Source organism: Macaca fascicularis, chromosome 2 (assembly GCF_037993035.2).
Source record: "Macaca fascicularis isolate 582-1 chromosome 2, T2T-MFA8v1.1".
Taxonomy (NCBI): Eukaryota; Metazoa; Chordata; class Mammalia; order Primates; family Cercopithecidae; genus Macaca; species Macaca fascicularis.
In genome coordinates this window covers 31,322,450-31,347,790 of record NC_088376.1, presented here as the reverse complement: position 1 = coordinate 31,347,790, position 25,341 = coordinate 31,322,450, and the positions used below count along the sequence as shown (strand labels likewise).

Genomic DNA, 25,341 nt, shown 5'->3' with positions numbered 1-25,341 from the left:
TTCCGAGACTGCTGAAGCCACCCAGCCTGCAGCCTTTCCCTCTCTGCTGCCGTTCATCCTCTGGTTTGCCTTAAAGACATTCTTCCTGAAATATCACCCAGAGAAGGGCCTGGGTATTTCTGAGAGAGTCCAAGAGGTAGAGTTAGAAGTATGATGTGACAACTTGAAGAACTAAGCCAGGTAGAAGGATTATATTATGGTCATCAAGAACAATGGAGCCAAATTGCTCTGTTACCTTGACTATTTGTGTTAGGTGAACAACATGTTTTCTTAGAGCATCCTGGAAAAGTGGCATCTGTTTGGTGTGTTGAGATTGATGAAGAATTTGAGTTTAGCCTAATAATTGCCAAGAGAGAAAAAAAGGAGGGTGGAGTGTGAGAGGAATAATTTTAAGAATATACACCTCATGCCCGTTTTCTTCTAGCAATTGAATCTTTCCAGCATCCAGATTTTTTATTTACTGTTGAAACATGCGTCAAACACTACTGGCAATAGTATAAAACCTTTTTAAAAAAACGTTTTTATAGCATCTAGAATCTGTGCGATATCTTAAATTGTGTAATTATTTTTGTAGTATTCACAGAATAGTATTGTCTCTACATTCAGTTTTGTGGATTATGATTGTCCTCTTTGTGGAAATTCAAACAGAAAAGCAATGATCAAAGAAACAAAGAACTTAATTGGCTTTCCATGTGTGGTAATTTGTATGTCTTTATGCAGTTTGTGAGTTCCAAATCTTTTCAGATTGACGAAAATGAAGACTAGCTGACCTAAAACATGTGACTCACAGCTCATTAATGCATTCAGCCTGCTTCTCCCTTTGAGTTGGGAGCCTCCTGCTCCCTATTACTTGGGACCCAGAGGAGAGCCATGTTGCTCCTTGATCCTTCACCCTGTTCTGTGGGCACAGAGGTAGCTGTGCCAGCTTGTGCTGGCTGCTTTGAAAGAAAAACAGATGTGTTCATCTTCGTCAATATAAGTTACAGAGACTAGTGATAGAAACCTGGGGAGCTTCCTGAGTGTGGGCTCCATTTGAAACCCCAAGCAGTCCCTGAGCCACACCCTATTGGAGGGCATAGGACACACACCTTTACTGTTGAATTTAATTAGTTGTCCTAATGGTGGCAACTTCTGACCAGGTAGGATGATGTGAAAACTGTCGTGGTTCTTCATTGCACCTGAGAATGAAGGTGGAACATATTCAGGGTAGAGTTTAGAAAGTGTGTAAGTTGCAGTGATAATATAATTTTATTGTTTAGAATCTTGATGTTCTTGATATCATTCCTTGGTTCTATAAATGCAAGATCCATTCATCAGGGATTTACTCAATCTGTTGCCACCCATTCTTACGTAGTTGAGAGAGGTATATGCTTTTTTATTTAGAAATTTGTCAGGGTCACATGTCCAGTGGAGTTGAGTTGGGAAGATTGAAGTTATATCAGAGACTTACATCAAATTGTTAGTGATGAGACATGGGTTTGTTTGTAAGTGCCATGATGAGCTGCTCTGTATTTGTGGACATGAGCTTTTGGAATGTGCAATTACATTTTATAAGAAAACTCTCTAAAAATGGAATTATTTAGATGGAATATACTTTATAAAATGAAGCTATTGAAATAACCAGTTTATATGAGAAATCAGGTATTTCAGAATTGTTTTGTAAATGTGATTGTTGACAACTACTTGGGCCACCTTCTGGCAGTAAGGTATGCTAATTTCTGACCCTTTTTCCTGTCTAAGGTGTTTCCTCACAACCTTTTGAATAATGAGGTAGTGATTTTTCTCCACAGCTGATATTTCTATAAATAACATTTGGCACTTCATAAGCTTTGAAGCTCATATTTTGTTGTTATGTTACATTTGACCTCATGTTCATAGGAGATACAATTCAGCATTGCCTCTCATTTTCACATGAGTGGGAAGACTCACCATCGCCCTCACCAAACCTCTCAGAGCAGCACACTTGTCTGGAGGGTGGGTCCCTCCTGCGCAGTAACTGCTCTGTCAGTGGGGACTATGGGAACTGTCACTTGTTAGTTTATTTAACAGCTCCTATTTTTCATTGTCTTCACTTCTGTTCCACCAGATTGCTGTGAAATAATTAATGCCACTCACCCCACCAAAATAACCACTTTTAATACCAGTAAGCTGATTTTACTACCAGACGAATTTATCAGGAACAAAAATAGCATTTAATAATGTTTTTAAGCCTTTTCTAACTTAATTAGGGCATTTAAAATTCTGAGCCATAAGAAAATTACTCTCACACAGTGGGTGGACAATATGATGTGCTCAGAGTTAAGTTTAGCTCTACAAGTTTAATTACCAATTAGCTTAAAACTAACATGTTAAGTAGTTAAAAACATTTGTGTCCCTACCACATTAGTATTAGTCAGAGCTTTAGGGCTAAATGTTAGGGATTTTTATATGGAGATTTTATATGAGATTATTCACCTACCTACAGAAATATTTAATTCAGATATTTTCTTTGAAATCAATGTTGATCATTCTAGTTTTCTTTGTAATTATATTCTGACACTGGAGAGACATCAGATGGAACCATACCATCATTTATGTACTTCTGTGGCATGAAATAACGTTAGCTTTTAACTCACTTATCTGGGACAGATTACTCATGCTGTAATCCCAACACTTTGGGAGGCCGAGGCAGACTTAATCCAGGAGTTTGAGACCAGCCTGGCCAACATGGTGAAACTCCATCTCTACTAAAATTACACAAATTAGTCAGGCATGATGGTGCATGCCTGTAGTCCCAGCTACTCAGAAGGCTGAGGTGGGAGGATTGCTTAAACCCAGGAGACAGAGGTTGCAGTGAGCTGAGATCACACCACTACACTCCAGCCTGGGTGACAGACTGAGACCCTGTCTCAATAAATAAATAAATCGATAATTTATCTTGTATTAGAAAAACCAAATTAAATCTTTGTAAATAGAAACAGCTATTTCATTATTTAGCTAAATATAACTGGGATGGTATGAATTTTAAGCTGTTTTCCTAAAACTAAGCCCTGTCTTTATTGTTAAATGTTAGAATTCTCCATAGCCAAAATTTTTTGGCCAAATATATCATGATATATGTTTATTCTTTTAAAATACCAGCTACACTTGATTTTTCATGTTCTTTCCTAAAAAGTACATGTAGCATATAAAACTATATTATCTCAAATACTTTTAGTCCAGTTTTACCAAGTGATGCATCATGTAACATTTTAGAGCAGGAGCTGGGAAACACCTGTTTTTGTGTAGTCTGAAAGCTGAGAATGTTTTTTACATTTTTAATTGATTGGAAAAATAAAAAATAATATCTTGTGATATGAAAGTCATATGAACTTCAAATTTTGCTCTCCATAAATGAAGTGTTTTTGGAGCTCAACCACCTCCATTAAATACTGTCGATGACTGCCTTCTCGCTACGGTGGCAGAGTTGAGTAGAGTAGTTGCGACAGAAACTAAGCATAAGCCTAGCAGCCTACAGTGTTTACTGTCTGGCTCTATACAGAAGAAATTTACCAGCACTTCCAAAAGTGGATTGGGTAAAAGTCCTTAGGGTATTTTGATACAGTGATTTTCAAAGTCACCTTTGCCAACCTAAATTATGACTTTCTCTTTCTTTCTTTTTTCTTTTTCTTTTTCCCTTCTTTCTTTCCTTTCTTCCTTCCTTTCCTTTAAAATGTACTCACTGCATTTTGAATTTGGATCCATAAGAATGGGATTCGAATTGTTAACCTGGTAGGAAGGAGGAGACTGTTATCATTGCCTGAGCACTCCTCTGCTGGAAAAAGCAACGAGCCCGAATGTGGTCCTACTCATTGTTACGGTCAGAAACCTGAAGAAACAAGAGGTGGAAACTAAAAGAGGAAAAAGCCAGTGGAAATTAATGTTTGCTCTGATTTTTATAGTGCCTGTGAGGCAAGCATGCTATGTCAGTGGGAAGTGGTGACAATCCACCTGGGCTGTGTGCTACAACTCAATAACATTTGTAACTAATTTAACCTCACACATATTTAGTGTGTATGTATAACCATGGTTGTGCTGCTTGGTAATGAGGCATTAAAAATGAGCCAGTCCAAGAATTGAGTTTAAATAGTACCCTTCTCTCAGCGAAATCAAGCATTTCTTGCTGAGGGGCTGAAGGACTGGGTGGAGAGAAGGGAATTGGGTAGTTAGTGAGCAGTTCTGCATTGTCTCTGAAAACCTCTCGTTTCCTCTCACCCTTTCCTAAGGCAAGGAGGAGGACTTTCTCTCAAACTGTAAAATCCAGGCTGTGCTAACCACACTCAATTTAAAGGAAGGGATTATAAAAGTGCTGGAGGTGGAGACTAATCCCATGAAACCCTCTCCCACCTGAGGAATGGGAAAGATGCTCTGAAGCCTCTGTGGATTCCCACACCTCACTGTTGTTTATGCTCTTCACCTCCTTCTTACACTCGTCACAACTTATAATTATACATTCATTAGCTCGATCCTTTTTTTTTCTTTTTCTTTTTAAGACAGGGTTTCACTCCTGTTACCCAGGCTGGGTTGCAGTGATGAGCTCTTGACTCACTTCAGCCTCTGCTTCCTGGGCTCAAACGATTCTCCTACCTCAGCCTCCTGATTGGCTGGGACTACAGGCACGCACCAGCATGCCCGGCTCATTTTTTTGTTTTGTTTTTTTGCAGAGATGGGGTTTTGCCATGTTGCTCAGGCTGGCCTTGAAATTCTGAGCTCAAACAATCTTCTTGCCTCGGCCTCCGAAAGTGCTGGGGATTCCTTTTTTAAAAGTACCTCTCTTCCTCTCCCTGAAATCTGAGCTCCAGGGTAACAGGGCCCATGTAGCCTATTCAACAATGCGTTCTCAGCACCGACAGCAGAGCCTGGCACACAGCAGGTACTCAAAATCCATTTTTGGTGAATGAATGAAAATAACCTTGATCTCCAGGACACAGATATCAGGTGCCCTTCTTACCATACATGTCTTTCCCATATGTCCCTGTATTCCCCGAACTTGATTTTTATTTCCATGCACACAAAAAGCCTTGGGGCAGGGGGAGCAGAGGGTGGAGTGGCTGCTCTTCCAGTCTTAGGTCTGTATGGAAGCACTCACATTCTAAGGCAGTGAGGGCTGGCTTTGCTAGTCCAAGAAGAGGAGGATGCCTGAGGTGCTTGGACAGCTCCAGATGCTTGTAGGGAGAGAGGGACCAGAGGCCGGAGAAACCAGTCCTGAGAAGGAAGATCTGAGCATCCCAGCTCCTGGATCTTTTACCTCTTGTTCAGACCCTAGATGTCTCCCCACCTTTTACCAGAGGATCCTTTATCCTATCTGAAATTCCCTCCTTAAAGATTCATATGCCCTTAAAAAAAAAAAAACCATATAGAAGAGCTTAGTGCAGAAGAGAGGAGGAGGAAAATGTGAGACCCCCTAGTTATTCACCTGGCTACGACAGGAGAGCAACCTGGTGCAGTTAAGCCACCTGAGGTGGGAACATCCCTCATATGTGTACAGTGTTTTCTGATTTTTCCCAAGCATGCTCATAAATCAATTGTTGCATGAGCTAATAGTCAGAGGCTGTGGTGTGCAATGATGTTAGCACATGGACTGGGTCACACGAGAAAAGGGACGCCTTGGGTAGGGATAGGCTCCATTTGAGCTGAGCAGAGAAATTCTTGAAAGTCAGATAGCCACTTTCCCCCAACTGCTACAGGCCCCCACTCCCCAACACCTACTGACCCTGGTGAGTGAGCCAAACCACATCTCCCAGGGAAGAAAGCCTTGGCTCCCCTTCCCCTCAACCACATACAGCATCCACCAGCTCCAGCTCCGCCTTGGGAAATCCTTGTCTTCATCCTTATCTCACCTGCCACCATGAACTGGCTCCCAGGGCAACAGAAGGTATTCCCTGGCATGTTTTACAAAGGGCATATCTTAATAAGAACAGTGGTGTATTCACAGACCACCCAGGTAGGTGTGCATGGGGTGTGAACACATATGCACAAGACTGCACCCTAGGAAGTAGATGAGCCCCTGCTAATGAGCTAGCTCCTGCACTAGTGCTTACTTGTGTGACTAGGGGCAAGGCTGTTTCTCTCTTTTTTATAAGAAATGGGGTCTCACTGTGTTACCCAGGCTGGTCTTGAACTCCTGGCCTCAAGCGATCCTCCAGCCTCAACCTCCTAAAGTACTGGGATTACAGGTGTGAGTCACTGTGCCCAGCCCAAGCCCCCTTTTAAAACTCTACAATGGACATTAGATCAAAACCTCAAAGGATTATAAATAAGACTACGTACCTGTAAATAGACTAGAACATAATAAATATTCAATAAATCATAGTCATTATGATTGTCATTATTAGTTTTCAAAGGCTGGATGCATATAGCTCCTGAAGCTTGAAGACCTTTGTGTGAGTTTATTTTAACATCACTCCAAATTCCAGAGCCACATTTGTGATGACCCACTTTGTTATTTATACAGAGCATAGTTATTCCATTTCATAAAGTCAGGTTTAAAGTTCAAAATGAAAAGCAAAAGGTAAGTTTTCCCATCATCTTGCTAGGCAAGTTGTCTCTCTGCTCTGAAAAGGGAAGATACTAGAACATGTGAGTTATGTGGTCAACATCAGGAAGAACACTACGGCTGGGTTTATACAGTAAATACTCTAGTAGCTGCTCAGATGCATTCTTCCAGCTCTGTTATTCCTGGAGAACTGTGGACACTGCTGTGTTTAAAAAAAAAGTATTGCTTTTCATTACAGAGAAGTCTTCAATTGCTTTCCTCTTTTAACTAACATCTGTACTTAGTTATCACAGACTTGAGAGAAACTAATGATACCTTACAGTAAGACTATGATTAAATTACCTTCTGTTAATTAGGAGTTTCTAAATCACCTTTTATCTCCTTGGAGAAAAGACTTGATATAAATAGGCAGTAATAAAAGTGGTACTATGTTTAATTCAAATTGTATCTTTTGAAATTTAATTAATTTAGTAGTAATAGTTTTAAATGAGCATGTCAGAACTAAAGGGTCCTTAGTGACTTGAAAGAGTTAATGTAGCATCCAGAAGTTCCTAATGTACTTTTCAGAAGTAGCTTGCTCACTGAATAATTGGGTTTAACCAGCTCAAGTTCCCTTTTCCTCCCACAGGAATGATTCAGAGCAGGTTTTGAACCATTCTCATCAGTTTTTTTGGAGACACTACCCTCTATTCAGGATGTAGCCTCTGAACTCACTATCTTTAACATTTCCAAGACCAAGGGAGGGACACTGAGGCCCTGGGCCCTCTTTCCAGGCACTTACTAGAGAGTAAGCCAGCAAGGTGGCTGTGGACTACATCCTCACTGGACTGCACCTGGCTGCTCACAGCACCTGTCGAAAGTTCCTTCTTAGTTGTTAAATCCATTCACCTACCCACATCCCTTCCTCCTTTCATGACTGTAGAGAATACTTGAGCACAAGGCACACATAAATTTCGTGCTGTCTAGGATGGGATGAGGATGTCGTGTAAGCACATCATTATTGTAGCTTAGAAAAGCTGAGAAATGTTCTATAGTGTTAAGAGGCTGACATGACCAAAAGCCTGGGAAAGGATGCGGTTTGTGTGTGTGTACATCCTTGAGGTGACCATGGTGCAAAGCAATTTATCATGTGCTATAAAGTAGATTGTTTAATGTGAGACTATTGTATAAGGCTTCCCACAGTAATCATGTACAAAATGATATATAGCATACCAAGTTCTCCCCTAACAAGACTTCTGGTCATGTAAGGTTGATAATAAAATAGAGAAGAGGATTATTATCATTTAAATGCACATGAACTCTTCATATAGAAAAGCACAGTATAATAAATTACCACATAAACTGGTAGAAATTATTATATAGCTTTTCTGGATAGTTTCATAATTGCAGCAGAGTTCCTTTGCAGGGTAGTTTAGCTTCTGTTTTGTTGCTCAATTTTCAACTTTTTTTTTTTTTTGCTTTTCCTATGAATATTATATTGTTCAGGACCAGAAACTACAAAATCAAATTCAAAACTCCTTCCATTTTTTGAAATTCTGTTTATTTCCTGAAATAAGATTAAATAACTTACATTTCTTAACTAAGTTTTGGTTAAAAGCTAAAATTTGAAATTTAAAAATTTTAAATACTTTCCAAAAATATAGAGTAGGATAAGTATTTAAAGTATATTCATTGACTTCATAACCAATCTTTTGGTACAACTGGAACCCCTCCAGCCCCCTTTTCAATTTTCCCCAAGCTATTGCCTCCGGTCTATTTAAATATGTTGGGGAATACATGGAGAATTCTGGTAATGCTAAATCTCAATTAATCTAGAAATAGTAGTGAATGCCTTTTAAATCTAAGTTTGGTTGTGACTTTATGGCTCATTCAGTTGTCTGCATAAAAATAAAAATTTCTTATCTAATTTAAAAGCACAGTTTTTGGTGACATAAATCACCCTAGTGCATTCATTGTTTTGATTCCTCTAAGCTCTGCCTCTATGATTTTGTCGATTGTTTTTCTTTTAATCCTCTAGATGTGCTTTTTTGTTTTTTGCCCACTATCCTCTTTGTGCTGTTTTTCCTTATCTTTGCTCCTTTTTCCTCTCCTCCCAGCCTAACAAATGTGTATTACTAAGGACTTCTAGTGGCTAATGTGGGAAGTGCCTCTCAGAAATACCCACAACTGTAAATGGTAGGTCCATGCAGTGCGCATTGGACACACAGCACCTGTAGAAAGTAGGAACCAAAGGCAATAAACTGGTTCTTTTGACTACGTGATACTATTTATTTCATGAGTGTTATGCTGAATCCAAATGGCTATTGAGTGAATGCAGGAGATACCTATGTTACACTTGTATATGATAAGCATATGCCTGTATCTTATGTTTGTATGGTGATTACATTCAGAAACTGCACTTAAAGTTTAACCTGTGAGATGTGCCTCCCTTCTAAGTGTGTGAATATGATTATATATTAATTTAGGGTGAGAAGTGATAGAGACATTGATTGTGTTAGAGGAGGCTTTTTATAATGTGAAAATTCAACTAGATACCTACAGACAAGACGGGATGTTATTTTATAGGATTTCATCTGAAATGTAGTACATGAGAGGTTCAGGCTGTGTCAGGGTTTAGATAAAAGTTATGTAACAGGAAAGACACATTGGTCCCTTAGGTACTACGCCAGCTCTGCAATGAGCTTTATGAAAAGTTAGAGTGTATTGGAAAAAGTTAGAGAATAGTTAGCTTCCCACATGTGGACCCTGGGTCACTCTTAATTCATAATTCATTCCAGATTTATATAGCATTTGGCATCTGTTCTCTGGCAAGAAATGATCGTTAAAATAGTTGAATACAGTGTTGAGGCAGACTTGTATGATGCCAAAACCATGCTTTGAAGGTGGCAGAAACTAAGAGTTTAACTTAGACTTCAAATAAAATTGCATAGAAGAATTTTGTAAACAAATTTTTTGGAAATATTTTGAAGTATTCTCCCTTCTATAGTAAGTTATGCTACAAATACTTGTTTTGAACATTCAAACGTGCTTGAATGCAGTTTATATGTTAAGTAACGATTTGAGCATACAAAAAATTTTGCATTTGCGTACGCACAATTTTGTGTGCACAAAACTGCACCTGGGTAAACTGAAATTACACACACACCCCTCAGACGTCCACCATATTCTTCAATTCAGCTCATATGTGTTATGAGCTACACCCTCTACATCTTGTGTTACAATTTTCCGTTAGATTTCAGATCACCCTCCTTCCACCACTTCACAGTGACTCACAAGCTGCAACTCTTCCAACACCCACTTCCACCAGCAACCTTCAGGTCTTTTTCAAGGTTAAGCGCCCTGTTGATTGTAGTATTTTTTCATTCTTTAACCATTTAACATATGCAGAACTGTCATATTGTTTTTATTCGATGTCTTTTTTTGTTTATGTGTCACTGCAAAATTTTTTAGTGTTGTGCCCCTAACCCACTTTCCTTATAAGCCCTGTGGTTTTTATGGCACAATTTTGTATAGTGAGGTGAGTTTTAGGATTGCAGAACTGTCGTACTGCAGTTACATTAGGTCCTTGAATAATGTCGTTTTGTTCAGCATCATTTCATTATAACATCGAAGAGGAAAAAATAATTGATTCCCAGCTGGGGCCACTTGTATGGAGTTTGCATGCTCTCCCCACGTCTGTGTAGATTTTCTCTAGGTACTCCAGTTTCCTCCCACATACCAAAGATGTGAACTTCAGATGAATTGGACAATCTTCAGGGTCTCTGTGAGTGAGTGTAGATGTGCCCTGAGATGGGATGGCATCCTGTCCAGGGTGGGTTCCACCTTGTACCCTGAGCTGCTGGGATAGGCTCTGGCCACCTTTGATCTGGAATAAGTGGGTTGGAAAATGAATAAATGAATGAATGAATGAATGCATATAAGTTATTGGGAAATAAAAATTTATCAGGTATTTGGCAGTCATCCAAATGCACAGCAATATTTGTTAACTGTTTTTGAGCTGTGTGGTAGTAGGAGGTTCCTCTGAAAATTTTCATTTTGCAAACATTTGTTGATTTAATACACCACCACTATGACTCCTGTCACTTACGAATTCACCACAAATTGAGTAAATAATGATCTTACTTGTTTTCATTAATCTTTCTTAAATGTATGTATAGTTTGCATTTATTTCAGCATTTAAAATTAGAAGTGTTTTGATCTTTATTGAGAGGTTTGATAATGTTTTTGTGACCAGAAATATGCTGTGGAAATTTAACCCTTGTTTGTATCAGTCAGCCTATGGTAAAATTGGTTTTGTTGTACCTTGTTCACTTAAAGTCACAGTTTCCAAGAACCTATTCATGTTAAGAGAGGACTTACTGTATATTTCTTCACAGTTACTCAAGATCACCAAATTACCAGGTCCACAACTTCCAATACTGTGGACTCACCCTCCTTCCAGCGCCTCTCTCTGTACACATCTGTAAATGTTTAGCATCCTTGTTCTTTTCCTGCCCTCTGACCACTCTTGCACCTGTCATACTAGTTATTATTCTCTCTGCTTATTCCAGTGATTTTGGAGCATCATGCAGTGTTCATTCATCTTTAAAATTCCTTCCTCAGAGATGTAGACATTCTTTCATCTCAGCTACTACCTCTGTGCAGAAAATTTTTGATTATCCGTGCCAGAACCAAGTTGTCACATAATTTCTGGTTGCTTCTCAAGATTCTTAGACTTCCCTACTGTAACCACCAGCTCAATTCAACTAGGGTGGAAGTTCACATCCTAAATGCATTAACATACTTAAAGGAACCGTAAAGCACTGTACAACTGTGGGGTGTGTAACATGTTTAGTTGTAAACTGTAAAGCACTCTATAACTGTGGGGTGTGTAACATGTCTAGTTGTAAACTGGAAAGCACTCTATAACTGTAAGGTGTGTTACAGTTTTTCTTATCCTGACTAGTTTTCCTCTCTTATCTTGGCTCTCCCTTCTGTGCCCACAGCAAATCAGCCTTGGAGTCCTCCCCCACGTAATCTCTTCATGTCATCCTTTCTTTCCAGCCCCTCTGCTGCCTCTCATGTCTCTCATATAGCGGTGGCCCCCACCTGCTTCGTGTTCCCACTTTTGTGCCCCCATCTGCCATTTCTTCCTTCACACTGATGCTTGTTCATGGTTCTGAAATTTTACTTTGATCACAACACCTCTGCTTAAAATTGTCAAGGGTTTGTGATTAAATTCAAACTCTACAATGTAGAAGTTCATATCTTATCCAATCTGGCCCTTACTCCTTTTCTATCCATGTTTCCTTACATTCTTTAACACGAGTTGAGATGCCTAGAAAGCTTAACAATATTTTACATGATTTCAAGTCCTGCCCTTCCGCATCATGCCTGCAGCGGGGTTCTGTGTGTGGCAGCACCCAAATATGCTCCTCTATATGTTTGTTAGCAGTTGAGTAGTGCTTTTTATGAAGCATATCTCAGGTTCTCTCTATAACTTTCTTTTATGTAGGTTTTTTTCCCCTGTATAAATTGTGTAGTGAAAGATGTGGTAGTGGAAATGAAGTTTCATAAGAAACCCAGGACAAGTTACTCTGGAAACGGTTTGTTATTTAGAAAGTGTTTTCATAGTGACCTTGCTGGAAGAGAGGATGACCACAGTTCTTAATGATATGGCAGACCTCAGCCCCTGGATGGGCACCAGCTCTCTGTCCTTCCCACAGTGGACTGCAGCCACAGTGCTCCCACCATGTGAGATGGAAAGGGGAGCTGGGTTTCATTGTAGTGCATAGCTGGCCAAAGACCTCTACAGCAATAATCTTTTAGTATTTCAGTTTAAATATGTGACTTTTATATTATGTTCAAGTATTTAAAAGTACGCTGTATTTTCCAACAATAACTTTATAAATGGTGCCTCTTCCATTAGTTCAACTTTGTAAGATTTTTCTGTACTTAGCAGCTTTAGTAAAGGAAAAACTTACCTCTGGATTTCAGTTGAGAAGTCTCAAATCCTGATGTTTTAGAATCAAACAAAATTTTTCACCCACACAGTAATAATTATTTGAAAGTGTTAAAAAGAGAGATTATATTGCTAACTCAGAGAGCTGTATCTTTCAAGAGTGCAGAAAAAAGCACCAAAGCTTACAAATTCCTGAGGGCATCTTGATCTTACTTTCTGTCCTATTCATGGCATTAGTGAACTGACTGGCTTTGCAGCGCCACACAGTACAAGGCTGACCATCCACCAGGGATGCTGAGCTTTAAGAGGCTGTTTTAGTCTATTTTGTGCTTTTAAAACAGAATATCACAGCCTGGGCAATTTATAAAAACTGAAATTTATTTTCTCATAATTCTGGAGGCTGGGAAGTCCAAAATCAAGGCTCGGTGTCTGGTGAGGGTCTTCTGACTGGCTCCTCATGTGGCGGGAGACAAAAGGACACACTAGCTGAACGCTGTGTGAAACCTCTTTTATATAAGGACCTTAATCCCATTGACTAGGGAGGAGCCCTCATGGCTTCATCACCTTTTAAAGGCCGTACCTGTTAATACAATCACATTGGCAATACTTGAATTTTGAAGGGGACACATTTAAACCATAACAGAGGCTGCCATTCAGAAAATTCTGACTAGATGGGAAAAAATTACTTTGGATTGAATTAGTTCCTATTTTCTGAAAACCTTATCCACGATCACATTTGCTGTTTTGTATTCACCCCTGGAGTCCAGAGAAGCAAGTCCTGCTTTGGTCCAGTCCTCCCAAGGTCATCCTGAGCCTGGCGGTGCCTGAAGCCACATCTTGCTACCTGGGTGTTTACTGGTCCACTGAGGCCTATCATGGATCTCCAAGGTGATCATGGCAGTTTGGGGGCATTCAGTGGTTAGGGCCAGGTGTATAGTCCATCATTGTTGTAAGTCCATTGGCATGTTTGAGAATGGTAATCTTTACATTTTTTGAGTTTGGAAAGATATTTCCCTGTTATGTGTCAAGTAATCATAGAATCCATGTGAAAGAACAAAGTTTTTTTTACTATCTAGCATTTTTCTTTTATAGCAACTTTAGGACATCTCAGACTTTGTAACTTCGTTAGAAACAGCTACAACAGAAGATGCAGTAGTCACATCTGTGTTGAGTAGGACAGGCAAAGAAAGGAGTTTTGAGATTGGGATTTTCTGTCTGAAACTGAGATTCAAAACAAGATAAAGGGGGAAATAATCTAGAATTCAGAAGATGTTATTACTAAAACTTCTTTCACCCAAGTATTTAAAATTATTCACAAACTACTTTTATAATTATTAACAAAATCTGTGTTCTTAAGATGAAGAGCAATTCAGTGAATTGTCTGAAATCAGACATAAGGTCCTTATATAAAATCACAGACTTGCTTATTCTGAAAATGGAATTTTCCTAGTTGATAAGCAAGTTTCAAAACAGAATATGAAGAGCAGTCTATAGAAATCTAGTAATATATAATATATTTATATAATAATAACCCTTAATATATACACATAATATAGCTGTGTCTATAAACAGAGAAATTTACTTTACACTAACATGGGAGTTACTTTCAAAACATAGCACTCTGATGAAAGGCATTTCTGGTTTCTTTCCAGCTTAATAAAATATAAATTTTAATTTTTACTTTGCCTTTAGTTGAAATTTCCTGCTTTTCATCTGCTCAAATTCTGTTTTAAAATCTTATATTAGAGGTGATCAAATTTATGAAATAGATTTCTAGGCTATGTTAAATCCATAGATTTTCCAAACACTTTAGTTCCAGAAATGTAGGAGGTACTGGTAACAGGCCACTAATATAAAATCCATTAGCAACAACTATATAAAAGCATCTTGCCCTGGAAAAAACAATATAAGCATCCATGTGGCGAGTTACTCAGGCTGGCAGCAGGGTGTCTGATTGCTGTGCCAAGGCTTACACCTGTGTGTTTATAGGGGCTTGATGAAATTCATGCATTTGCATTAATGCAGATAATGCTTATATAATTAACCACTCTACTTGGCTTTGCATTCATTAGTGACATATCAATGTAATATACACAGAGAAAACAAGATAAAGTAGTTTTTTCCTTTGGCTCATGCATTGATATTACTACCCACACATCTGCTTTTGTCTAATCTGAGATGCCTATTCTGGTAGTTTCACATTAAATATAAATTATTTATTATTTATAATAATGAATTGTAAAATAGAGACAAGTAATTTATTGCTGTCATTTTAAAATGTTTTCTCAAAGTGCTTTATAGAAATATTATTCTGAAAAAAAACTTTGGGTCAATGTTAGTAGCTGAGATGAGATTACTATATTGTGTGTAGCAGCTTTTAGGAGTTACAAAATTTCCTCTGCTTTTGTGCTTTCTTCTGGTTGGAACATCCTTTCGTCTTCACCTGTGCAGTTGCCACTCATGTGTCAAAACTTATCATGGTTTTGTGGAAAAAGCAGAGGCTTCAAGACCAAACAGAATACCAGTTTCATGACTTACTAATTAGAGTTATTTTACCTGTAGTACCAGATGACCTTGAAAGGTTGCTTATGTTTCAGGTAGGCCTTCAGTGTTCACATCTGTAAAACTAACCTCATAATTACTCACCTCACATGGATAATGTGATCAGTAAATAAAATAGAAAGCACCAAGTACATATTTGATGCAGAGATGTTGAATTACTTTCATCTTGATTCATTCAACCAACACTTGTGCTATTTATAATCACAGCTTGTTATAAAGCAGCAGACCCAGACAGAAAGTGGCCCCTGCTAGATCAGCTGGTGGCCCCATGTCATCTCTGCTGCATCCTCAGTGCCATGTGCACTACGTTCAATAATAATTGACGACAGAATGAAAGGGAAGCATCACTCCACTGAGCAGGGGCCTGAAGGCCCATTGCCTCACCTGTCCTTTAAGCCTGCTGGACTCTGCACCTGGTGTTCCTATGGAGCCTACAGTCCTGAGAGCTTCCTTAAGAGCACCTAGAGGAGCTCTTAGACTCAAGGAGAATTTATGCAATACTGCAAAAGTTGAAGATTAATATATGCCTGTTAAGAACAAGAACTATAAACTGTTAACCATACATTAATTTAATAATAAATATGTACCCCAAAACTATAAAAATATCCCAACTGGCAGTTCTTCCTTCTGAAGCAAGTAGTACAAATATTTGATAACAGGTGTGACAATATGAATCATCTCTGCTGAGGTCTGCATGTGTTTTCTGCTGCCTTGTCTACGCTTTGCTGATTGTTTACTATGGGCCTGCCTTCTCCTAGGCTGGTTCCCTCTGGAATTCCCTCTAATACAGTCTGCAAATGCCTCCTGCTGTTTACTTTCAAACCTAGGAGGAATGGCTTCTCACTATTAGTGTCCTCCACCCTGATGTATTAGTCATCTTCATATTTTATATACTACTCATGAATGGGGGGCGGCAGTGATATTCACTCTCATTATCAGCAGAGGAACTTCCTGTATTGAAATCTAAGTCACAAGTGGATCCTTCTGTGCGTGTCAACGTGGATACCATTACACCGCAAGTACTTCACCATTAAATATCCCACCAAAGGGCTGTAGCTTCAGAGTATTTAATTTTATCACATCCCATAGCTCACAGGCTACAATAGCAATCCCACCTTTTTAGTTATTGTTTATGCATCTGTTTTATTTCTGTACCATAGTCCTAGTGCAGCAATTGTTCTTTTTTATTATATACTTTAAGTTCTAGGGTACATGTGCTTCATACTTAGCCCTTAGCTCAGGGTCCCACACATAGAGGGCCTCAGTAAACAATTGTCCCAAGAATAAACAAATAATCCTCCAAGTGTTATAGAATTTAGGAGGCAGATGAGCTTCTGTATCTGGACCCTTGAGATGAATGTGCATTTATTCAGCCTTGCATATATTTTATAGCTGGAAGGTACATAATTATTTATCCTTTGGTGATACTTAAACTGGAAGATGATTCTAAGAATAATAATGCAACTTGTTTCTCTGAGCTTCATCACACCCAGCTTTTCAAGTGGAACTAAAATTAGTAATGAGTATTGGAAACATTGCCAGTGAACATATGAAAGGAAGGCATTCAGCTAATTTGGGGCTACCAGAAAATGCTCTGCCAGGCCTCCTGGATAAATGGGGAGTCAACCGTGACAGCTGCCACTTGAAAGTGTCTTCATTGCGCCAGTCGCTCCTCACGCATCCTTTCATTTAGTCCTCACATTATGAGGTGTAATGTCTTTAGTAAGCTCATTTTATGGGTAGGAAATTAGGGTTGTGAGATTAAATATCTTGTCCTAGATGACAAAGTTAATGAGTAATAGAACCAGGATTGGAACCCATGTAAATCTGTGCTCTTTCTGTTGCTATACCATTCCCCAGATGAGTTTCTTGTCTGCCTGTGTGAGCCTCTGCTTAATGCTGCTGTTTTGTTCTTCTCCACTCCTGCTTTTGCTCCTGTCCTCATTTGTTTCATGACTAGGTTCATTTCATTGATCATATTTTTTTTCCTTTTCCTGTTTGAATGATGGGGACACAGTTGGCCAGTTCTTTGATACTAAGCTGTGACAATCACCATCCTTGCTTGAAGAAGTCCTTGCTTCTTTGTATCTCTCATTTGGCTTGACATCAAAGCTGAAAAAGGTTACTGATGACGGTATGAACCTTTTCAGTATGCAAATTATGTAATGGCACAAACGACTTTATATCAGTATAATAAAGTTCTTAACGGTTCATTTTTATCGCTGCCTGTTCAATATGTCAAGCTGTAAAATAGAATATTTTAATTTACAGGAATGACTCAGATCTTGAAGAATGAATTTGAAAATACTGAATTCCAAAGGGCAAACTCTGCCATAGGGTGTGGACTTCTTGAGGACAGGGGTTGTATCCTGTAGGTGAGGTATCCCTGGTTTCCACACAGGGACTGCCTGCAGTAGACCCCAGTGATGATTAAAGATACATTATGAAGGCGTAAATAAATGCCTACCTTGGCCTTTAAACTTGTGATGTTTACCATTTTTTAAGAACTGTACAAGTTGATAAATACTGTTTGACTAACCTTAAGAAGCCAGTACATTTTTTAAGAGACATGTTGGTTATATTTTAAATAAGTATAACTTACCAAAATATGGTGGGTTTTGAGTTATACAAATAATCCAACCTACATATATTTAGTTACTATAAAATAATTACTAGGGCAGTTAGTGATAAATGCTATAAAGAAAAATAAGGCAGGCAGGTGCGGTGGCTTATGCCTGTAATCCCAGTACTTGGGAGGCCGAGGTGGGAAGATCACTTGAGCCTAGGAGTGTAAGACCAGCCTGGGCAACATAGCAAGATCCCATCTCTATAGAAAATGTTAAAAATTAGCCAGGCATGGTGGCACACACCTGTAGTCCCAGCTGCCTGGGAGATGGAGGCTAGAGGATTACTTGTGTCTAGGAGTTGGAGAGTGCACTGAGGTATGAATGTACCACTTCACTCCAGCCTGGCTGACAGAACAGACCGTGTCTCTTTAAAAAATAAATAAATAAAAAATGAGACAGAAATGAAAGGAATGGATGGGTGTTTATTACTTAAAATATGATGGTCATGTCAAATAGATGAGTAATATTATAATGCAAAATATTTGGACATTTAAATACAAATATGTAGATTTATACTAAGGCAGATATCATAATTGTACCCATTTGAGCCATGAGGGTTGTTTCTGGCTATCCCATTTCCTTTTCATAATGATTTTAGAGCCAACAAGATTACTTCAGAGGGATCTTTTCCTAGCTTTTTGGTGAGTAAAATAATGGATCAGCTGTTCACTGATTCTTTCTCTTCTTCAGGCTTGAGCTCTTAAAACAAGCACATGCAATTTGGAATAAGAATTCAAATTTGAACATTTTAAAAACCACTAATAGAAACATAAAACTACTAGTTTTAGAGGTACTATTAGTGATGGATGGTATCAAACAAATGCTATTTTTAATTCTCATTGTATGTTTTAAACTGAATTTCATATGAAGACATTTTGGCTAAAATGAGTGAAGCGTGTAGGTGTTGAAGTTTTCTATAAGATGAAGTTGAAAATTTTGTTAAAATGGATAACCAAAAATACAGTTTAAAACTCAGATCAGATTTGCATGCATATTTGTAGCTTTTCACGCTGAAATGAACTCAGTTCAGTATTAGCTCAGGGTTCAAGTTCAGTGTTGTACTAGCCTCACTGCACTTGGAAAGTAATACTATTCGCATCTTGTTTTAATCATTATGCGGGGATGCGTGATTTTATCATTTTTCACATGCACATTTGAAGTTGAGTAGTGGAAAGTCAGATAAAAAAGCGTTTGATATCATCATATCAGCCTGTTTTAGGAGAAGAGCCTTGTGCATGAATGCAGGAGGGTGTCTAGTTGTCAGGTGTAATCTCATGTCTGAATATTCCCTTTGCAGATGATTCAGTCCCTCAAGGCGTTGATTGAAAATGCAGATGCTGTATATGAAAAGATTGTACATTGTCAGAAGGCAGGTAAGTGAAAGTTTGTTTCCTCTCTTTAAAATAAAATTAATAGCATCATATATTTTGCCCCAAAACTATTTCATTTTTTGGATGCTATATCAAGAAAATCAAATAAGAAAATTGTTTTTCTATAGCTAAAGAAAATACCAATTCAGTGGTTCTCAGCCTTAGGTAACAAACTCACCTGAGGGGACCATTCAGAATACATCAACATTGGTCTGAGGTGTGGGGCTGGGAATTAATAACGATTTTAAATTCCCAGGTGTTTCTAATGTACAGCCAAGATTGAGAAACTCTGCACTAATCTCTTCTTCAGTGTTAACTGTGTTGCCAAAGCTCCTGCTGGTCACCCATGACTCTAGTACACAGTAGAATAGGTAAGGCTTGAGCAGAGGGAGAATGGCTTCTTGTAAAGGAGATAGGTACCAGTTACAACCTCCTGACACTTTTTAACACACGGGCATTTTCAAGTGCTGATAAATTCATTAATTTAACATCCAAATGTTATACCAGATTATAAAATTCTTCTTATGTAAACAATCATCCAGTTAATTTTAGCTGTGGTAAAACCAAAAAATTCGGTATTCTGCATCGTAATAAAAATACACAAAATGGAGTTCTTTTAATTTTCTAATGTTTTGAGTGTTGATTTGGGAGATTCTAATATAAAGAATATTTTCAAGTCATAAAAAAAAAAATCTGTCCTGACTTTCTGAGGCTTTTTGGTTGCTATTCTTTTAAACTAAGAAACTAAATCGCCTACTCTGAAAAAAAAAAAAAAAAATCCCTTATCTCAGAAATGAACTTGTTTAAAATAGATCAAAGATAAATATATGTGTGACCTTTTTTTCCAGTATCTATTGAAAGAATATTCATATTAGTGACTAATCAACAAACTCCATAATCCCCATCTTGTTTTACTAATCTTGTCAGCAAATGTTATTAGCAGAATGATCTTTCTATTTCTAGTCCTTTCCAGGCTAACTCTCCCTACAATCTACATTTAAAACAAGTTCTTCAAACACAATTTTTATCATGTCACTGTCCTGTACAAAATCATCCAGTTGCTTAGCAGGGTCTCTGGTAACAAATCTAAACTCCTAACTTCGCCAGGAGGAGTGAGGTCATCTACCAACAAGCCCACCATTTTGCCAATATTATATAAAATTTATTAAATCATCTGTTCATTCATTTAATAGATGTGTTTTGAACTTCTGTATGCATAAGGTACATGGTAGCCCTTGCATACCAAAACATGAAAAAACAATGATTGGTTACCTTCTGGAGCCTTCAAATTGAACAGGAGATATGGAAGTAAACACAGTAAATACATTGAATACTTACCGTGTGTTACTCAGGAGTCTCAGGTTGGTGTGTGAGGCACTGGGGAGACATTGGTGTTTGTGTAGAACAGGAGAGGGCCTGAGCTTTCAGGTACTGACCATAATAGCTGTGTGCAGAGAATGTCCCTGGGCAGACCTGATGGGAGGCAGTTGACAGTAGATAAGGAAGGTGCTTCTGGAGAGTGAGGAAGGAAGGGAAGGGATGGTGAGCCATCCACCCTCTGCTTTGGGCTGCCTGTCCCCATTCCCTGTGTTTTTACTTAATCAGATTTTCACATACCACTCATCTGCTGAGACTTCTTTCTCTGTCCTCTCTGCCAATCTGTACTTTCTTCTTTTTCAATTATCTCAACAGTCTTCTAGGAGACCTTTCAAGATTCCAGGATTTATGTTACCTAAAGCATTCTATTGAGCCCTTTAAACCTTTAATTTGCTTCAGTTGGTAGGGCTTCTTCAGTTATTGTGTATTTTATTAATGCATTCCATCTTGTAAACAGGATAATAACCTCCTAAAGCACTAAGATTGTATATCAAGTTGCTCTCTGTATCTTACGCATGACATCTGTTCTAACATTCTGCGCAGAGTAGTTGCCCAAATATTAACTGACTAAATATGATTTGATTTTAATTATTTGATTCCATTCAATGCATGTATTGCTATGAAAATTATGACCTTTGTGGAATTTGAAAAACGAACTGTTTATCAGAAAAAAAAACTATTCAACGATTTGAGTTATTGTCAATTCACTGGTTTATGAAATTTGATAATTTTGAGTATAATGTGGCTTTCTGTTTATGTTTGATTTCAGTAAGAGATACATGTGCTTGTACTTAAAAAGCTGAAGAATCTTATCTATTAGGGATTTTGATTAGGATGGGGGAAGAATAACCACTGTGTAATGGTTCAAGTTGCTCTGGGTTTAAAGATCTTTAGAAGCATATAAAGATTATCTTTTGGTTTCACAGTTACTGCTGAACGCCTACACAGCCCTTCTGTTATACCAAGTACTTATTTTAGAGTCCCTTGATCTTTTGTTTCTCATGTTTACAATTATGGTAAGGACATATACTCATTAGTCATATGAAGAATTGCTAATTTATATTGGGCTCAAAAGACATTTGCATAAGATCTTACTTTTGATAAGTAATTGTTACTCTGCTTGCCAACAGATATAGGTCACCAAAGTGCTGCAAGAAAGGATTATTTTCGATGTATTTCAAATGTTAAAGCACAAACATATATTTTTATTAGTTAAAACCTCATTTAAATAATTGAATGGAAATAAAGAGTCAGACCTCCACCTCCAAACACGTTAAAAAGCGTCCCCAGTTCAGAAGGGTTCAGGCTTCTGGCTGTGTAATCTATTTTTTACATAGGGACATGCGTATGCTGATGTTAGTACTGGGAAGAGGAAGCGTGGCAGGAGAGGAGTGCTGAGAAGTGAAGACCTCCAACCAAGGTAGGCTAGGAACCTATGCATCCCAGTAGTGGAGGACCCAAAGGGACTGCGGAAAGAGCAGTGGGAACAACTCAGAGATGCGCAGTTGGAGGCAGCCTGCCTGCATAGTCCTCTCTGTTAAGAAGAGAATGCGGTAGCAGAGAGAGTTGGGGTAAAAGAGAAATTTTAGTAATAAAACCATGTTGCTAGGATTATAAACGACCCAGTGAAGAGGAAGACATTAATAGATGAGACAGAGGTTCAGGATGAAAGATGTGAGGTCAGGAATGAAGTACAGTCATGAAACACTTGACCTTAGAAAGGGAGAAAGGCTCCTCGTCTGAGATAACACAGAAAGCCGTGACATTTAGAAAAATTCTGAAAAAGAGAGGAGTGTTTTCCATTGATGAGGTAAACAAGGAAGTGGAGTCATAGGAGAACACCAACTTCGGGGGTGAGGAAGTGAAAGCGGGGATTCAAGACAGGGGCAAGAGTATGGGGACTTTGCTCAGAGTCAGAGATCAGCAGTGCCAGCCAAAGGGACTGATTAAATATCAGATCCTGCTGGGGTGATGGAATGCGTGAGTCTGGGCCGCCATGGGAGTGAGAAGTGATGTGGCCATATAAGAATGGGTCTTTATAATTCAAACACATGCATACACGTTCTCAAGTAGGGGATTGGTAAGGAACACCAGCAGGAGAGCTGAACAGGAATCTGCAGAGGGAGAAACATCATGAAAGTTCATTTGTTAGACATGTATAAAAGTTGGGAAAAGATGTGTCAAATTCTTTCAGGGCAAAAGTCTTTTCCACTTTCTAACACCTAAGTCTTTGTCTCTTTCAATGCCAAAACTGTAACCCATTTTTGGATTATAATTTCCTTTCTAGTCGCTGAATTGGTATGCTTAATAAAGGATAGGAAGATGATCAAGAAGGAAACCCAAACTGCTTTCCCTCAGTGAGCTAGGTGTTTCTGTCAGGTGATTTTAAATGGAAAATAAATTGTTCTCTGGAGGAGGAAAAAAGCAAATCAATGACATCCTGTTAAAGATGATGAATTAACAAATGCTTTTAATCTCCACTCTAAAACCTCGTTAAAATGACAGTAAAGGTGTTTTTTTTGTTTTGTGTGTGTGTGTGTTTTTTTTTTTTTTAAAGCCACAAATCCATAAGGACAAAGAAAACGGGAGCAACAAAATTCTAGAAACTGAGTAACAGCTGAACAAGTGATAATTGGCTTAGCTACCCACTCAGGAACCTGAATCTAAAGCTGGTCGTGGGGGGCCTGACACAGCCTGACTCACAGGCCAGGCACCAGCTCAGATCTAACCTGGTGACCAGGTACCTCTGGGAACTGGGATAAAGCTAGTGATAAAAGAGAGAAACTGTCTGGAAGCTGGATTAATTAACACTTAGATTTCTGTGTCCTGACAGTAGGGAGGTTAAAAATAGCAAAATTCCCATCCTTCATATGGGGAATTTAATAGATGATGCTTGAAAAACAATTCTAAGTAAACAATATAAGCATGTTACTTAGAAATATGAACATAAATACTAAAGAAGGGAAATAATCAGCTAAAGGTGTTGAATGTGACTGCTTCTAGGGAGGGAGAATTGTGGACAATTATTTGGTTCTTTATGTACATGCATAATTCTAGTAAAAATAAAAACTAAATTTGAAGAAAAAAAAAAGGAAGGAATCAAGGGACAAAAGCTGCCGCAGGAACTGAGGATGTTCCCAAAGATGTGATCCCACACCCACAAGGCCTGGGACAGTGTCAGGTTGCAGAGGGGCGGAGAGCCTGCAAAGGACCCCTGCTGGCTTCCCTGTGTTCATGGGCATGCCCCAGGCAGAGGTGATGCCTGCATGCCTGGGAGGATGAGAGCCTGGTTCCTCTTTTGGCAGGAGAATCTGTTCTGTGCACTTTCAGAATGACTGTTAGGAGGGAGGATCAAACTAAATGAAAGATGACCCAGCCCTCCCCAGACCTCTTTAAATGGAAGCTTCTTTGCTAAAAGCTCCAACGTATTTTCATGCATGGCCAGGGTTGCATCATCACTGAGTAAAGTGGGATCGAAGAAGTTAACTTTCCTAATAATAAAAGCTTCAATTACCCTTCATTTTAATCAATTTAATGGGAAATTTTCAGTGGATCTTATACATCCCTGCTTTCTTAAATTTGATTTGCCAAAAATAATTTGAACATTTGTTTTGAAGACCCAGGATCATCTTGAGATGCTGCAGTTTAATGCAGTGATTTCTTGAAGTCTTTAAGTTTGGAGACCCCATCACCTGCACACACAGCAGCCTGCCTGCTGTGACTGTTCAGATCTGGACATGGTGTTAATAGTTTAATTCCATCTCCTTTCATTAAACTCTCACTTCCTACTACTTTGTACTGTATTTCTAACTGTCTGTTTGTATACCGCTCTTTTTTTTTGCTCTTATATTTGCTGCTTCCAGTCTGCTGAGCTGTTGATGTCTCCCCTGTGACCAAGCGATTTATCTTACATAAAAGAGGATGAGGCCCCAACACACTCCTGCATAGGGAAAACCGGCAGAATGTCAGGCCAGACCTACATTACCTGGATTTAATTGCTCAGAGACTTTTTTTTTTTTTTCCAAACTCCTCATATCTCAGTGTGCTCCTAGGAGCTGAGGTTATCAGATAAGTAAGCCATCACCATCTGTCACTTGGTTCATGCACATCATCTTGCCCAACATAGTAAAGAAAATCATCTGCGAGATTCATTCTGAAAGCACTTCACAAGTGTTCTGTTTGAAAATACAATTGACCCTTGGACAACACAAGTTTGAACAGCATGGGTCCACATATATGTGAGTTTTTTCAATAAATATACTGAGACATTTTTTGGAGGTTGGCAACAATTTGAAAAAAGACATGAACCATGTAGCATGGAAATATCAAAAAATTTAAGAAGATAAACCACAAGTGCATAAAATATATGTAGGTACTAGTCTATTTTATCGTTTACTGCCATAAGATATGCACAAATCTGTTATAAAAAGTTAAAATTTATCAAAACTTATGCACACACTTAAAGCCCATACATGACATCATTCACAATTAAGAAAAATGTAAACAAATGTAAGATACACTGTTAACTCATAACTACTAAAATTAACTGCAAAACATACTTTGCTACTGTAATAATTTCATAGCCACCTCCTGTTGCTGTTGTGGTGAGCTCAAGTGTTGGGAGTATCTGCTTAAAACGCTGTGTGATGCTAATCATCTCTGACTGAGCAGTTTATCATTCCAGTAAATTGCATTCCCAGTAAAAAGTGATCTCTCATAGTTATGGCATATTATTCATCATGTTTAGTGCAATACCATAAACCTCGAGTAACACCATGGGACCTATATGAAGTGCCACTGGTGATACTGTAAGTGCTCCCAACAAGCAGAGAAGAGTCATGACATTTCAAGAAAAAGTTGAATTGCTTAGTATATACCATAGATTGAGGTGTGCAGTTGACTGCCATTTCAGGATAAATGAATCCAGCATAAGGACTGTTCTAAAAAAAA

The 25,341-nt window shown here is 38.5% G+C and overlaps 1 protein-coding gene across 2 annotated transcripts in view; it reads left to right on the top strand.

The window, feature by feature from the left end:
- PLCL2 (phospholipase C like 2) overlaps positions 1-25,341 on the top strand; it is a 194,719-nt gene that overhangs the window by 127,607 nt on the left and 41,771 nt on the right. For both annotated transcript variants that reach the window (XM_005545687.5, XM_065539872.2), the window contains exon 4: positions 18,942-19,017. In XM_005545687.5, the coding sequence (XP_005545744.1) occupies positions 18,942-19,017 (76 nt within the window). The remainder of the gene's footprint in view (positions 1-18,941; positions 19,018-25,341) is intronic.